The sequence below is a fragment of the Oncorhynchus kisutch genome, linkage group LG26 (genome assembly GCF_002021735.2).
Source record: "Oncorhynchus kisutch isolate 150728-3 linkage group LG26, Okis_V2, whole genome shotgun sequence".
In the NCBI taxonomy this organism is placed as follows: domain Eukaryota; kingdom Metazoa; phylum Chordata; class Actinopteri; order Salmoniformes; family Salmonidae; genus Oncorhynchus; species Oncorhynchus kisutch.
This window is the reverse complement of record NC_034199.2, coordinates 47,848,531-47,862,148: the sequence shown is the minus strand read 5'-3', so window position 1 is coordinate 47,862,148 and position 13,618 is coordinate 47,848,531. Positions and strand designations below refer to the sequence as shown.

Genomic DNA, 13,618 nt, shown 5'->3' with positions numbered 1-13,618 from the left:
TGGTGGTGGTGTTAATGCCTGTATCTGTCCCTGGTGGTGGTGGTGTTAATGCCTGTATCTGTCCCTGGTGGTGTTAATGCCTGTATCTGTCCCTGGTGGTGTTAATGCCTGTATCTGTCCCTGGTGGTGTTAATGCCTGGATCTGTCCCTGGTGGTGTTAATGCCTGGATCTGTCCCTGGTGGTGTTAATGCCTGTGTCTGTCCCTGGTGGTGTTGTTGTTAATGCCTGTATCTGTCCCTGGTGGTGTTGTTGTTAATGCCTGTATCTGTCCCTGGTGGTGTTGTTGTTAATGCCTGTATCTGTCCCTGGTGGTGTTGTTGTTAATGCCTATCTGTCCCTGGTGGTGTTGTTGGTGTTAATGCCTGTATCTGTCCCTGGTGGTGTTGTTGTTAATGCCTGTATCTGTCCCTGGTGGTGTTAATGCCTGTGTCTGTCCCTGGTGGTGTTAATGCCTGTGTTTGTCCCTGGTGGTGTTAATGCCTGTGTCTGTCCCTGGTGGTGTTAATGCCTGTGTCTGTCCCTGGTGGTGTTGTTGTTAATGCCTGTGTCTGTCCCTGGTGGTGTTGTTGTTAATGCCTGTATCTGTCCCTGGTGGTGTTGTTGTTAATGCCTGTATCTGTCCCTGGTGGTGTTGTTGTTAATGCCTGTATCTGTCCCTGGTGGTGTTAATGCCTGTATCTGTCCCTGGTGGTGTTAATGCCTGTATCTGTCCCTGGTGGTGTTGTTGGTGTTAATGCCTGTATCTGTCCCTGGTGGTGTTGTTGGTGTTAATGCCTGTATCTGTCCCTGGTGGTGTTAATGCCTGTGTCTGTCCCTGGTGGTGTTAATGCCTGTGTTTGTCCCTGGTGGTGTTAATGCCTGTGTCTGTCCCTGGTGGTGTTAATGCCTGTGTCTGTCCCTGGTGGTGTTAATGCCTGTGTCTGTCCCTGGTGGTGGTGTTATTGGTGTTAATGCTTGTGTCTGTCCCTGGTGGTGGTGTTATTGGTGTTAATGCCTGTGTCTGTCCTTGGTGTTGTTGCTGTTGTTAATGCCTGTATCTGTCCCTGGTGTTTTAGATCAGACTGAGATGACGTTCTCTGGCCTGCAGCCCACGGTAGAGTACATCCTCAGTGTGTATGCTCTGGGACAGGACGGAGAGAGCCCTCCCCTGGTTGAGACGGCTGTCACTGGTGCGTGTTCCAGGGTCGTTGCTCTGCATATGACAGTGTGTTGTCCTCCTTTCCTGTTTGCGTGTGTTGGGTTGCGTAATTGCTCACCTGACCCTTGACCCTGTTCAACCTCTCCTCCCTCCCTGCAGCGGTGGGTCGTCCCACAGACCTGACCTTCTCTAACGTTGACTCTACCTCCATGACCATCTCCTGGGACTCGCCCGACGGCCGGGTGACGTCGTACCGCGTCCTGTACGCCAGCCCCGAAGAGGGCGAGAGGGAGCTGCGCCCCGCACCCCGCGGAGACGATGAATCGGCAACGATCCACGGCCTGCGACCCGGAAGTGAATATACTGTGAAGGTCATCGCCATGCACGACCGTACACCTAGTCCTCCACTGGTGGGCGTTCAGGCCACAGGTAGCTATAAACCCCTCCGGACAAATACAAACCCTTAAACACAATGGTCAGTTTGAGTAAAGTGAGGCATTGAATCAATAATCTTGAACATTCAATTAGTAGTTAATTATACTTTTGACAGTATTTTGGATGCAAGGCGATTTTTATTTTTTTATCTCTCCAGTGATTCTGAACAGTGAGACTAATGTAGCGGATGTTGATTTTTAAACATGCACACTCTTTTGAGTATCTTGGAAAGCAGCCTATCCAAACAGGAGAATAACTTTCTCTCGCGCTCTCTGTGTCTCTCTCTGTCTCTCTCTCTGTCTGTCTGTCTCTCTCTCTGTCTGTCTGTCTCTCTCTCTGTCTGTCTCTGTCTGTCTGTCTCTGTGTGTCTGTCTGTCTGTCTGTCTGTCTGTCTGTCTGTCTGTCTGTCTGTCTGTCTCTGTCTGTCTCTCTCTCTCTCTCTTCTGTTTCTTTCTCTCCCTCTAGCCATCCCTGCCCCCACCAACCTTGAATTCTCCCAGATCACCTCCTCCTCCTTCACCATCAAATGGCGCACCATGCCCAATGCCCGTCTGACCGGGTACCGGGTGGTCGTCAACCCCAAGAACAAGAGCGGTCCAACCAAGGAGATGAATGTTGCTCCTGACACCACACAGGTCCACGTGCCGGGACTCATGGTAATTATAAAGACTCATGCATGCTTATAACCAGTTATAAAGCGTTGTACCTGCAGACAATACCTAACTTCTTGGGGTGACCAGACCAAATTCACATAGAAATGTGAGTTATAGATCTGTCGTTCTCATTGAACGTAAGTCTAAGACGCGGTAGATCTGTTCTATGTGCTCTATTTCCATGCTTCTCATGCTTAGTTAGATTTTTGTGTCTTTACTTTAAATAATATTTTTCTTTATTGAAAATATATTTCACAGCGGTTTAGATGGTACAATAATTCTCTACACCTGTGGTATTCAACTCTTACTCTGAGGACTAGAGCCTGCTGTTTTCTACCTGATAATTAATTAAACCCACCTGGTGTCCCAGGTCTAAATCAGTCCCTGATTAGAGGGGAACGCAGGGGTACTGTCTTCGAGTTGGGTTTGAGGGCTCTACATTGTGCATTGCGTGTTTTGTCACATAAACCGATAAGGTGAACTTTTAGAATTATATCAACCAGGAAATGGCTGAGTGATTTCTGCATACTGCAAGTATAACCGTCTCATTTGAGACTAACCCACATCTGAACTGAGTCGAAGTCATTATGACATGATTATAAAGACACATTTTACCATTATAACTGCATAGTAACGCATTATAGTGAAGTGTTACCAAAATCTACATGTGATTTATCCATAACTTTAGTGATGAATCATTTTTAAATGCTTGAGTTTTTAAAAATATATTTTTCCCGTTCGCTAAAAGTATTTTCGCCTGGATTCTTTTCTCTTCAACATTATTTCATATTTTGGGATTTCCAGGGATTTGTTTTATGACCCTCCTTCAATCGAATGTCGTGTCTTAAATGTGAAGATTATTTTATATTTCTAATAAATTCTTTGTTTTATTATTACGTGATTAAACTAATCATGTATACTTCAATTAACTAGGAAGTCGGGGCACCACGGGAAAAATGTTTATATTCTCTATTTCCAGAATGGACTCTTCAGATATTTTCTTATCAAAACAGTCGCTTATTAATTAATTAATTAATTAATTATTATTACCACATCAGTTCTCTTTACTGAACGTCGCAAACCCTTGGATATCTGCACGAACCCTAGCCTCCATAATGAATCAGCGATATACAAATTGCCTTAATTATTTATTTACTAACTAAATAATCACAGAAATACAAACAAACAGTAGATATTTGATAAAAATAAAACATGAGATACATGATAAAAAATGTAAAAAAGTCCGTAGCGGACCAATATGACGGCTTGGTCGACAAAGGAAAGGGGTGGGGCCTGAGAGCGGGAAAGACAACTTGGGTTCACTACACACAGTTGATAATTATATTAATTGAAATGCTAATCCTTTGCACATGAACCTTTGCTCATTGTATATATTTGTTGTCTTCTCTGTTGGTATTGTCGGTCTGTCTGCTGGAGAGTCAGATCATCAGAGAGTCTCTGGTTAACTTCCCCAGAAGTCACAATGTAGCCACTGACTAGTTAAAACTTTACATCTTAACAAGTATCTCGTTTAGAAAGCCAACATCACATTACATCTTCTCACAAATAGTTTCATAATTTACTCATTCATTTTATCCAACATCTAGATGTAAATCTGACAGCTGGGAAATGTCCACTTTAAGAGAGAGAGAGTTATGTACGTTTTCCTGTCCCTCATGAGACCAACTGAAACTACTTTGACAAATAGAAATATGGTTGAATTATTCAAACTTTTTGTCCAAGTGTCTCTCTGTGTTCCACAGTTTTTTACATTCCATTCTTGAACACTACAGAGCATAGGGGCAATGTATTTTACGACCGCCATAAAACAGTCCCCCCCCCCCCTCTGAGAGAGAGCACCCTCTAGAGGGGACCCACTGTAACCTGATCCTTCAGATCATCACAGGAGAGTCATGACACTAATGAGGGCTGTGGCTCCAGCTGTGGAGCTGGTCCCTCTTCCAAATGAAACCCTATTCCCTACATAGTGCACTACTTTAGACCAGGACCGATATAACTCTGGTGAAATGTAGTACACTGTGTAGGGAATACAGTGTCCAGTTCGGGGCTCCACCCCAGGCCCTGTTGTGGGTCCTGTTTTGGGTTCCTCCCCGGGCCCTGATGTGGGTTTGAAACCAGTAGTCTGGTGGACTGGCTGTGGCTTCGCTAGTCTACCAGCCTTGTCATTTCTAGTTGGCGAAGAATGCAACCACAGCCAATGACTTTGAAAGTGGAATTGACAGGATTTTATCAACATGAAATCTTATTCATATCTGTTTATATACACCCCCAGGAAGACAGCATTTTTTAAATTTTTAAAAACATTTTCTGACAAGGGAGCACTTAGATATGGTAATTATTTTCACGTTTTCATAAATTCATAGAATGTTTGTATAGTAAGGCAAATTCTATAGCATTATAGAGTGGGAAAGAGGCCGGGCGTTTCGACAATTTATTTGCAACTCTGTAGTAAATAAAACCTGAATGAATTTGCGCAGGGGTCTAAAAGCAGTGCATCTCAGTGCTAGAGGCGTCACTACAGACACACAGTCTGGATTAAAACCAGGGTCACAACCGGTCGTAATTGGGAGTGCCGTAGGGCGGCGCTTTGTTGTTCCAGCGTCGTCCGGGGTAGGCCATCATTGTAAATAAGAATTTGTTCTTAACTTAACCGACTTGCCTAGTTAAAGGTTACAATTTTTTTTTAAATACGTTTTTACAAAGAATATCACAGGAGTCCTCTTTACATTTGAAAACTTAAGTCCTGTTGATCAAAGAACCATAAAAAAGTAGGCTCTCTCTCCCTCAGTTGCCTTTACACATCAACATGATCAAAAACTAATGCCAGCCGTCCCGTTAAATCTAACGAGGGAACATCAGATAAACCCTCAACTGCGTGCAGATGTGCATAATACACTTCTACCTTCATCAAACGTTGTTTAATAACTTCAAATAACAAACGTAGCTATAGGTCGTTGTAACATTTTAAACTTTAAAACATTTTGAATGCAGCATTGCTGTACGGCCCACTCAACATGTATTGTAGTTGTATCCTAGTTGAGTAGACAGCCTAAGCTACTGCTCTACTGTTGCTGTCGAAGGCTTACATGTTTCTCATTTGCATTTTGTTTTGTTGGGGTTATTCATTGTCAAGCTTTTAAAAACCGAAGCCAGACAACATCTAGACTCATTTATACTTGCTGGTGACTTGTCGTGCAGCGAACGTAACGCTGGCGGTATGGTAGCGGGCCAAAATGAATTGACAATCCGGTGATCGCGCGGCGTCAGGTTGAAATGTGAGTTAGCCTATTAGCCACGTCACGACTAAGACGTGATCAGTACCCTCGCTAGTTCGATTGCATTGACATTCCCAGCCTTAGTTACACTCCTCCATACGTTTTTGAGTCATTGAAACTGAAACGGTGCATCCCGAATGGAGGCAGCAAAAACAATGAACCAACTTAACAACTTGATAGCAATATTTATGGGACTACAAATAGATGTATTGGTGAATTATATTAATCATGCATTCAATGACATCCATCTATTCTGACAATGCCTTTACAGACAGTACATAGAATATTGAGTAAACTATAACCTATTTTTAAAACCTCTTATGAAGTTGGTACTGGGAATTTTATATTTTTGACTGATATTATGATTCTGTCAGGTTTTATATCTGCAAAGTAGTTAAAACGCAGTCAGTTCCTCTTTAAAGTACTAGGGTGTTTGGGAGCTGATGGGAGGTCCCAGTGAATCTTACTAAAGAGTTTTTTTTCTTCTCCTGACTATTCTGTCTGTGTAGGTTGCTACTATGTATGAGTCTCACTCAATTTATTCTGTACTGTCTCGTGTCTGTGTAGGTTTCCACTATGTATGAGGTGCACATTTACGCCCTGAAGAACTCTCTGACGAGCCGCCCAGTTCAAGGAGAGGTCACAACTCTGGACAGTGAGTCTCTCTCGCTCCCACAGCCAATCGATAGTGATGATAGTAGAACATGGTCAAAATCCTCTTTTTTTTATTTACACATGATCTATAATCTAATTTTATCTTTAATCCACAAAACGGATGTTTACAAATATAACGGACATTACAATTGTTAATCTTTTAACAAAGTTATTGTTAATGTTGGTTAACAAGACAAAGGACATACAGTAAAAGAAGAGAACTGGTAGAAATCTGTTCTGCTCTCTTTGTGTTCTAGACATCAGTCCTCCGCGTCGCGTGCGTATCTCTGACGCAAAGGACTCCTCCATCACCCTGACCTGGAGATCCAAGACCGAGACCATCTCTGGCTTCCTGGTTGAGGCCACGCCCACCACCGGAGGCCGCACCCCCATCCAGAGGACCATCGCCCCTGATTCCCGCACCTACACCATCCAAGGTACCCCTCCTAAACCTTCACCATCCAAGGTACCCTTCTTATACCCCCCTAAACCTTCACCATCCAAGGTACCCCTCCTATACCCTTCCTAAACCTTCATGGTACCCCCATGGTATCTAATGGTACCCCCCCCCCCCCCCCCCCCCCTAATACCTCATACTCCATTGACCTCACCCTGCTGCAGTCAACATTCACTTCTGGGTCGTGTTCATTAGGACACGCAACATTTTTACAACGTCTTGCACCAGAAAATGGGCATTTCTTATTGGACCAAGTCTTTTGGTGCCTAATGAACACGACCCAGACTCTATTCTAGATCAGATTCATCTGGACCGTTTTCCACAGGTCTTCAGCCTGGTTCTACCTACAAGATCAACATATACACTCTGAACGGCAACGGCCGCAGTGCTCCCTTCACCCTCACTGCCACCACAGGTATACTACCGTCCCCTCTCTATACACTACCTACCGCTCTCTATATACTATATACTACCTACCTCTCTATATACTATACACTACCTACCGCTCTCTATATACTATACACTACCTACCGCTCTCTATATACTATATACTACCTACCTCTCTATATACTATATACTACCTACCTCTCTATATACTATATACTACCTACCTCTCTATATACTATACACTACCTACCGCTCTCTATATACTATATACTACCTACCTCTCTATATACTATACACTACCTACCGCTCTCTATATACTATATACTACCTACCTCTCTCTATACACTATACACTACCTACCGCTCTCTATACACTACCTACCTCTCTCTATATACTATATACTACCTACCTCTCTATATACTATACACTACCTACCGCTCTCTATATACTATATACTACCTACCTCTCTCTATACACTATACACTACCTACCGCTCTCTATACACTACCTACCTCTCTCTATATACTATATACTACCTAGCTCTCTATATACTATATACTACCTAGCTCTCTGTTCATCAAGGGCCAGACATCGTTGTGTATATCTCTCTGTTCATCAAGGAGCAGACATCATTGTGTATATCTCTCTGTTCATCAAGGAGCAGACATCGTTGTGTATATCTCTCTGTTCATCAAGGAGCAGACGTCGTTGTGTATATCTCTCTGTTCATCAAGGAGCAGACATCGTCGTTATATTTATATTCATCTTACTAAGTATACTGTTTAAAATATAAACGTACCATGCAACAATTTAAAAGATTTTACTAAGTTACACTTCATATGAGGAAATCAGTCAATTGAAATAATAAATTCATTAGGCCCTAATCTATGGATTTCACGACTGGAAATACAGATATGTTGGTCACAGATTCCTTTAAAAAAAAAAAAAAAAATTGTGTTCGTTGTCCGTAGCTTATGCCTGCCCCATACCATAACCCCACTTGTCACCATGGGGGCACTCTGTTCTTCACTAAGTTGCCACTGCTCGCCCACACGACGCCATACACGTGGTCTACGATTGTGAGGCCTATTGGACGTACTGCCAAATGTTCTAAAATGACTTGAGGCGGCTTATGGTAGAGAAATTAACATTTAAATTCTCAGCTCTGGTAGACATTCCTGCAGTCAGCATGCCAATTGCACGCACCCTCAACTTGAAACATATGTGGCATTTTGTTGTGTGACAAAACTGCACATTTTAGTGGCCTTTAATTGTACCCCAGCACAAGGTGCACCTGTGTAATGATCATGCTGTTTAATCAGTTTCTTGATATGCCAAACCTGTCAGGTGGATGGATTATCTTGGCAAAGGAGAAATGCTCACTAACAGGGATGGAAACGAGCTTTTTTTGCCTCGTAGAAAAATTCAGAATGTTCTTATTTCATCTCATGAAACATGGGACCAACACTTTACACGTTGCGTTCATGTTTTTGTTTAGTTGCTTAAAGCTGTTTAAGTGTGTCAGTTCTCTAATTACATTTATTAGGGTTATTTGACATGACATAAATCAACATTTCTGTAAATGTTTGCCAGATTTTAGCTGGCTCAGCCAGCGTCTCTTCAACTGTAGAATTGATTGTCTCCCTGTCTTGTTTCTCTCCTGCAGCTAAGCCTGTGGTGTCTCCCCCCACCAACATCCGGTTCACCTCTCTGACCCCTAGCAGCATCTCCTTTACCTGGGAGGGGTCCCGTAGTGCCGGGGTCACCGGGTATTACGTCACCTACGAGGAGGCGGGGGGCATCCCCCGGGAACTCACCCCGCGGCCCACCGCTTCCCGCAGCCAAGCCATCATCACTGGTAGGGCTCTCCTCTTTTAGATCCCAAAGGAAAACTTTAAGAATGGGAGGTGTAGAAATAGTGCACATAGAACCGATTCTACCGTTTTATCAGACTTGCTTTCAATGAGAATGACATATCTATAACTCATGTTTCTGTCAATTTGGTGCGGGTCGGCCCACATAGCTACATACGGGACCTTTTTTGTTTTTAGCTCTGAACCGAGTCGAATCAAACTGAACTGGTTACGGATCCATACACCTCAGTGGCTGGGAAGTGTGTTTAAATAGAACATACCAGAACAGTTTGGTTCAACATAATAGTGTGAAAAGTTCGGGGTGGGTTGTTTTAGCAAACAAGACGGTTGCGTGTGCAACCGTGGAGCAAAACGGGCGCGGGGTCGGCCTTAAATTCAATGGATTGCAGGGCTCTACATTTCAACCAGTTTACTTGTAAATGCTGCTAAAGTATTTTTCTGTGCAACCTGGAATTTGAATTTTATTTGTCAAATTTATTTTTTTATTTTTTTAATTAGGCAAGTCAGTTAAGAACAAATTCTTATTTACAATGACGGCCTACCAAAAGGCAAAAGGCCTCCTGTGGGGGATGGAGGCTGGGATTAACAATGAAAATATAGGACAAAACACACATCACGACAAGAGAGACACCACAACACTACATAAAGAGAGACCTAATACAACATTACAGAGACCTAAGACAACAATATAGCAAGGCAGCAACACATGACAGCACGGTAGCAGCACAGCATGGTAGCAGCACAGCATGGTAGCAGCGCAGCATGGTAGCAGAGCAGCATGGTAGCAGCACAAACACTATTGGGCAAAGACAACAGCACAAAGGGCAAGAAGGTGAAGACAACAATTACATAAGGCGAAGTAGCCACAATGGTCAGTAAAATTGTCCATGTTTTGTAGACAACATGTGTGGACTTAACAGTGAAATGCTTCCTTACAATAATGAGTAAAAATAACATAGCTATATACAGGGAGTACCAGGTAATAACATGGCTATATACAGGGACTACCAGGTAATAACATGGCTATATACAGGGACTACCAGGTAATAACATGGCTATATACAGGGACTACCAGGTAATAACATGGCTATATACAGGGAGTACCAGGTAATAACATGGATATATACAGGGAGTACCAGGTAATAACATGGCTATATACAGGGAGGTAATAACATGGCTATATACAGGGAGTACCAGGTAATAACATGGCTATATACAGGGACTACCAGGTAATAACATGGCTATATACAGGGACTACCAGGTAATAACATGGATATATACAGGGAGTACCAGGTAATAACATGGCTATATACAGGGAGTACCAGGTAATAACATGGATATATACAGGGAGTACCAGGTAATAACATGGCTATATACAGGGAGGTAATAACATGGCTATATACAGGGAGTACCAGGTAATAACATGGCTATATACAGGGACTACCAGGTAATAACATGGCTATATACAGGGACTACCAGGTAATAACATGGATATATACAGGGAGTACCAGGTAATAACATGGCTATATACAGGGAGGTAATAACATGGCTATATACAGGGAGTACCAGGTAATAACATGGCTATATACAGGGAGTACCAGGTAATAACATGGCTATATACAGGGAGTACCAGGTAATAACATGGCTATATACAGGGAGTACAAGGTAATAACATGGATATATACAGGGAGTACCAGGTAATAACATGGATATATACAGGGAGGTAATAACATGGCTATATACAGGGAGTACCAGGTAATAACATGGCTATATACAGGGAGTACCAGGTAATAACATGGCTATATACAGGGAGTACAAGGTAATAACATGGCTATATACAGGGAGTACCAGGTAATAACATGGCTATATACAGGGAGGTAATAACATGGCTATATACAGGGAGTACCAGGTAATAACATGGCTATATACAGGGAGTACCAGGTAATAACATGGCTATATACAGGGAGTACCAGGTAATAACATGGCTATATACAGGGAGTACCAGGTAATAACATGGCTATATACAGGGAGTACAAGGTAATAACATGGATATATACAGGGAGTACCAGGTAATAACATGGCTATATACAGGGAGGTAATAACATGGCTATATACAGGGACTACCAGGTAATAACATGGCTATATACAGGGACTACCAGGTAATAACATGGCTATATACAGGGACTACCAGGTAATAACATGGCTATATACAGGGAGTACCAGGTAATAACATGGCTATATACAGGGACTACCAGGTAATAACATGGCTATATACAGGGAGTACCAGGTAATAAGATGGCTATATACAGGGACTACCAGGTAATAACATGGCTATATACAGGGAGTACCAGGTAATAACATGGCTATATACAGGGAGTACCAGGTAATAACATGGCTATATACAGGGAGTACCAGGTAATAACATGGCTATATACAGGGAGTACCAGGTAATAACATGGCTATATACAGGGAGGTAATAACATGGCTATATACAGGGAGGTAATAACATGGCTATATACAGGGAGGTAATAACATGGCTATATACAGGGAGGTAATAACATGGCTATATACAGGGAGGTAATAACATGGCTATATACAGGGAGGTAATAACATGGCTATATACAGGGAGGTAATAACATGGCTATATACAGGGAGGTAATAACATGGCTATATACAGGGAGGTAATAACATGGCTATATACAGGGAGGTAATAACATGGCTATATACAGGGAGGTAATAACATGGCTATATACAGGGAGGTAATAACATGGCTATATACAGGGAGGTAATAACATGGCTATATACAGGGAGGTAATAACATGGCTATATACAGGGAGGTAATAACATGGCTATATACAGGGAGGTAATAACATGGCTATATACAGGGAGGTAATAACATGGCTATATACAGGGAGGTAATAACATGGCTATATACAGGGAGGTAATAACATGGCTATATACAGGGAGGTAATAACATGGCTATATACAGGGAGGTAATAACATGGCTATATACAGGGAGGTAATAACATGGCTATATACAGGGAGGTAATAACATGGCTATATACAGGGAGGTAATAACATGGCTATATACAGGGAGGTAATAACATGGCTATATACAGGGAGGTAATAACATGGCTATATACGCACGCATGGTTTAGTGTTGCTTGTCTCGACGCATAGAAGAGATTTAGCTCATCTGGTAGGCTTGTGTCACTGGGCAGTAGCTGGTTTTCTCTCTTGTAAGCCGTGATAGTTTGCAAGCCCAGCCACATCAGATAAACGTCAGAGCCGGTGTAGTAGGATTCGATCTTAGTCCTGTATTAATGCTTTGCCTGTTTGATGGTTTATCTGAGGGCTTAGCAGGATTTATTTTAAGCATCCTAGTATCACCCAGATACAAAGAAAATGCGTTGTTACCTCAAATATTTTTCTTTGTGTTTCTTTGCTAAATTTCGTTCCTAAACATTTCAACTTAGGTGCACGTGCTCATTGTACATTTTTAAAAAAAAAGTCAGAGTAGAGCCCTGGATTGTTGACATGTAAACTATTTTTCCTCTCCTAGTCTTTATTGAAATATAGACATTTGCAAAATGAGCTCTTATTGTCTCTCATATAAATCTTTACAGTTGTTGGTTGGCTAGCTAGCAAATGTTTTGCCATATTAGCATAGACGTGAAAAGAGTCAAAACGCCTCAAAATAAGAATTGTTTTATTTTTAAAACAATAACAAGATCCACTGAGCTGCACCTGGCCCAAGCAATTGAAAGAAATTAAATCAATATCTCTCAATTCTACGGATCAAGTCATCTCATTATACGCCGACGATGTCGTTAGCTAGACAATGTATCTCCACCTGAAGATCATAGAGATATTCAGCTCCATCTCAAGTTATAAAATGAATCCAACCAAATCAGCCCTACTGCCTCTCCAGGCCCTGATGGAGGGACTCCATCTCTACTTATTAAATCCCAACCGTTTCCCATTTTAAATGTTTAGTAATCAATATATATATATTTTTTTAGATTACACGTGATTAGCGGGTGTAGCGAAATGCTTGTGCTTCTAGCTCTGACAGTGCAGTAATATCTAACAAATTACACAACATATACCCAATACACACACATCTGGGTAAGGAATGAATTTGAAATGGACAATGTACCTGTACCCTGATTCCCGACATGGCAGCTTCTTGTCATTGTTGTAGCTGTCCGGCCGTTCGACACGCGCAACATTTTTCGTGACCTTGTCAGCTAACCTGTCTATCGTAGCCCGTTTCTTTTACTAAGTCTCTCCCTCACACTACGTTTTTTTTTATTATAAATATTTTTAGGTCTGAAACCAGGAACTGAATACGTCATCAAGATTGTCACCCTGCAGAATGCTCTGAGAAGCACTCCTCTAGTGGGCAAGGCTAGAACTCGTAAGTACAACAATCAACTTTCCCAACCTTTTTTTTTTATTTAACCAGGGAAAGAGCCTTGAGGTCAGATACCTCTTTTCTGAATGGAACAAATTGATGAAGAAAGTTATTACAAAACCAATGAAACTCTGTGAATATGTGCCTGTTGCCTGCTGCTTTTTGCATACATACTGAGGCAGCACCAAAATTGTCTCAGCTGCTTTAAGATAATGCTCTGACCTTTTTGAATATCTAAACTAAATTATTCAAAAGTTACGATGTGCGCTAGTGGCAAGCTTTGCAGTTTGCAGGAGCTGCCCATTG

At 42.0% G+C, this 13,618-nt stretch overlaps 1 protein-coding gene across 2 annotated transcripts in view; it reads left to right on the top strand.

Annotated features, from left to right (window-relative positions):
• The window catches only part of fn1a (fibronectin 1a), a 67,821-nt gene that overhangs the window by 45,834 nt on the left and 8,369 nt on the right, over positions 1–13,618 (top strand). For both annotated transcript variants that reach the window (XM_031806173.1, XM_031806172.1), the window contains exons 32-39: positions 1,057–1,170; positions 1,299–1,568; positions 2,040–2,230; positions 6,091–6,178; positions 6,435–6,614; positions 6,960–7,049; positions 8,688–8,879; positions 13,226–13,315. In XM_031806173.1, the coding sequence (XP_031662033.1) occupies positions 1,057–1,170; positions 1,299–1,568; positions 2,040–2,230; positions 6,091–6,178; positions 6,435–6,614; positions 6,960–7,049; positions 8,688–8,879; positions 13,226–13,315 (1,215 nt within the window). The remainder of the gene's footprint in view (positions 1–1,056; positions 1,171–1,298; positions 1,569–2,039; positions 2,231–6,090; positions 6,179–6,434; positions 6,615–6,959; positions 7,050–8,687; positions 8,880–13,225; positions 13,316–13,618) is intronic.